Source organism: Brassica napus (assembly GCF_020379485.1).
Source record: "Brassica napus cultivar Da-Ae chromosome C5 unlocalized genomic scaffold, Da-Ae chrC05_Random_3, whole genome shotgun sequence".
NCBI lineage: Eukaryota > Viridiplantae > Streptophyta > Magnoliopsida > Brassicales > Brassicaceae > Brassica > Brassica napus.
This window is the reverse complement of record NW_026014282.1, coordinates 25,788-29,351: the sequence shown is the minus strand read 5'-3', so window position 1 is coordinate 29,351 and position 3,564 is coordinate 25,788. Positions and strand designations below refer to the sequence as shown.

Genomic DNA, 3,564 nt, shown 5'->3' with positions numbered 1-3,564 from the left:
TGCGGACACGTCTTCGGACGAAGTGACAGAGTGGCCTGTGAGGACGACGCTGGGCCGAACGCCGTTGGGACTTGTCGTCCTTGGTTGAGTTTCCAGAGGATTATGGTTTGTCGCCGGGATGAGGTGACGCTGATGTCGAGTTGTCGATCGTCGTGGCGATGGCGGTGACCCTGTCGGTGTGGGCGCGCATTGTGCCTTTCTACGAGTCCCTCGGCCATGGTTAGGGTTGGGTTTCTTCTCGATTCAAAAAATGGCGTTTTATCGGAGCGAGAGAGCGGTGGAGATCTCGTCAAAATGAAGCTATTTATAACTCTAGGTCAAATATATCAAACTAGGGTTGCTTATAATGGGCCGTACATGGGTTCTGAGGGAATTTTTTTATTTTTGTTCCAAGTTTGTGGGAAATTGTTGTCATTATATTTCCGAGTTGTTTGATCACACAGAGAGGTCAGAGTAAGAAACTAACAATTAAAAGGTTTAAAACTTGAGATGAATCTGATACAAATGTACAAGAGATTCCTAAACACACAAAAGAAAGAAATGATTATCTGTTCTTTATTAGTTTGTTTGACTGTTAATTCATGTTTTTAATCATGGAGGGCACAACACACGGTTGCTTTGTGATGACCTTGGTACACCTTCACTTCTTTTCCCGCTGGCATTGACCACAACCTAGCCGTCATGTCCGATGATGCTGTGCATATTACCGAATAAAAAAAACAGTTTAAAAGACTGTTCTGTCTCTCCTAAGACAAGTTGTTGATTAGTGATGAGTACCTGTTACAAGAAACTCTCCATCCACTGAGAAGACGCAGTCCCATACCCATCTTTGGTGTCCTGTTAGATAAGGTTGATGAGTGTGTAAGAGAGAGCAATGGAGAACCAGTAACGTTTATCTAAAAAAACATGGAAAGCTCACCTGTTAAGACTTTCTCTAGTTTGAAACCATCGACGTTCCATATTTTGACAGTTTTATCAGATGATGCAGTCGCTAGATATCTGCTAACAGAATATGTAAGGGAGATGATGGAGGAACCGTGTCATATGGAGAGAGAGAGAGAGAGAGAGAGAGAGAGAGAGAGAGAGTAAGAAACACATTACTTGTTTGCGGGAGAGAGTAGACATTTAAGGATGTGGCCGTTATGAGCTTGCAGCTTATGAAGTGGCTCAAACTCTGTCATCGTCTGAAAACGATATACAACAATTTAAATGGCAATGGCAACTATACGAATGTGACTTGAATGACTTATCATACCTGTTTTCCGCGCAACAAGCGCCAAACATAACATGTTCCACGGTTGTTAGCAGCAACAACCATAGTCCCATCCCACATAACCGTTAGAGAGCGTACAGGTGTATCAACTTCTGGTACCTATTAGTTCCACAAGAGAGAGATTACACAGAATCGTTTAAAGATCCTGTTTGGGTGAAAGCTAAGAAAAATGTAACAATCGTGTCAAGGAAATTACCAGTTCACAGCTACACGAATTCGCTCTGAGATCCCATACACGTATATTGCCATTTTGGTCTCCAGATATCAACTCAGTCTGTAGAAAAAAAAAACGCAATGTTCATGAATAAAGACCAGACACAATGTGATTGCAACTGAGACAAATATCCTAGAAGCAAACACAACTCTGTTAAGCGCAGCATAAACAGATCTCTTAAGTGTATACTGATGACACATGGCTTTTACAGCTGATATACCTGATTTGGGTGTAAAACAACAGTGTTAACAGCGGCAACGCTCTCATACTCTCTTTGGCAACCTGGAGCCCTACATTTTGGTCTTACGAGTCAGCAAAGAAATGCAGATCAACTTAAGAAGTAGCTTCAAGACAAGATTTTTTCTCCTAGCATTTGCACTTTAATGATTTAATCTATTGACACTCAACTCAACACTACAAAAAAAACAAACACGAAGAACAACAACATAGACACTAACCTCAAGTCCCAGATTTTAACAGTACCATCCTCTGATCCAGAATACATCCATTTCCCATCACACTGGAACCCCACTGCCATAACATTGTTGGTGTGTGAATCATAGGTCATCACCTGATTCAATCGCACAGAGATCATTCAAGTAAAACCACAAACACACTGTAAATCAAAAGAAAGGGTGAAACTTTACAGGTTGAGGGCTGTTGGAATTGACATCAAAGAGACGTATATGAGGATTACAAGCAGCAGCTATATGACGCTTATCTGGGGTTATCTCAAGCCTATTCACATGCTGAAGAAACAAGACAAGGGTTTTGTTAATGTTGAAAGCTTTTAAGATGATCTATAGAGAGAAGAGTGTGTCTGTCCTTACCGAGTCAGGATACTGAATGGTACGGTAACAGCGACCGCTCTCGGCTTCCCAGAATCGGATCGTGTGATCGTAGCTCGCTGTTGCGAGAACCACACATGGCTGACTCATTCTCGATCCTCACAACTAGGGTTCCGCGATTGAGAGGATCGAAGACGACCGGAGAATAGGAGAAGAAAATTAAGAATAATCAATCTTGATAATTGAATCTGGGGGGGTGTTTTAGTGTTTAAAATATATGCTGGGGTTAAATTGTCATGTATAAATAAGTTAAGACCTCATTGTGATATTTTTAAATATCAGGACTGAAGTCAAATACTTCCAAATGGCCGTTACGAAAGCTATGATTTTTTAGCTTTATTAGATAGTTTTTGCCGAAATCAGTTTAAGCCGTCTAGACGGCCTATCTTTTTTTTTTTTAACTCAACATTCTTAAAATATTAATCCAAAAGATTGATTACACCATAGGCTTATCAGCCTCAACATAAGTTTGAATCCAAGAAGGCATAGTAGAAATCAAAACAGAGGAGTTACTCTCAAAGTTAGAAGCCTTTTTTGCTACTCTATCTGCCACTTCATTCCCTTGTTTACTCTTGAAGACTACTCTGTGATCACCTATTTTATCCAGCATATGAAGGATATCTGCAGTGTAGGTGCGGATGCTTGGGTGATAGCTTTCCTCCTGAATGGCCTGAATCAACTCCTTACAGTCGGATTCAAAGATGACCCTTCTGTAGTTGAAGCGTACCATGTTGAGTAAAGCCCATCTTAGCGCTTCTGCTTCAGCTTCAATAGGTGATCTCAAGCGACTCAAGGTTCTCGCTCCCATCCATAAGACACAGCCCGCATGATCTCTTAGACAGACTCCTCACAGAGGTCCCAAAAACTCTACAGAACAACAATGAGACAAAGATAGAACCCTGGATCTTGTGGAGACTTTGGAAAAGCAGAAATGTTTTTTGTTTCCAAGGGGTTGATTATGATGTCCAGAGTCTGTTGAACAGAGCAAAGGAGGACATGGAGGAATGGAACAAAAGAAATGATTTAGAGGTTAAAATTGAGAGTACAATACCGATCATGAAGGAGATAGAAAGATGGAAGCCCCCGCCACAAGACTGGCTGAAATGCAATAGTGATGCAGCATGGGATGAATCAAAAGAAAATTGCGGGCTGGGGTGGGTTCTAGACGGCCTATCTTCTATAACCAAAAAGATTTTTTTTTTAAATCCAATTTTTATAAGATTTAAATT

At 40.9% G+C, this 3,564-nt stretch overlaps 2 protein-coding genes across 2 annotated transcripts; both read right to left on the bottom strand.

The window, feature by feature from the left end:
* Positions 1 to 558: 558 nt before the first annotated feature.
* On the bottom strand, positions 559 to 2,564 carry LOC125594823 (target of rapamycin complex subunit LST8-1-like). Its single transcript, XM_048770881.1, has 10 exons — positions 2,318 to 2,564; positions 2,135 to 2,236; positions 1,946 to 2,058; positions 1,708 to 1,777; positions 1,470 to 1,547; positions 1,256 to 1,372; positions 1,102 to 1,184; positions 920 to 999; positions 778 to 837; positions 559 to 694 (listed from the first exon to the last, which is right to left on the bottom strand). The coding sequence occupies exons 1-10, from the start codon at positions 2,423 to 2,425 to the stop codon at positions 588 to 590; spliced, it is 918 nt and encodes a 305-aa protein (XP_048626838.1). The 5' UTR covers positions 2,426 to 2,564; the 3' UTR covers positions 559 to 587.
* A 207-nt stretch (positions 2,565 to 2,771) lies between these two features.
* On the bottom strand, positions 2,772 to 3,143 carry LOC125594822. Its single transcript, XM_048770880.1, has one exon. The coding sequence runs from the start codon at positions 3,141 to 3,143 to the stop codon at positions 2,772 to 2,774; it is 372 nt and encodes a 123-aa protein (XP_048626837.1).
* Positions 3,144 to 3,564: the final 421 nt, after the last annotated feature.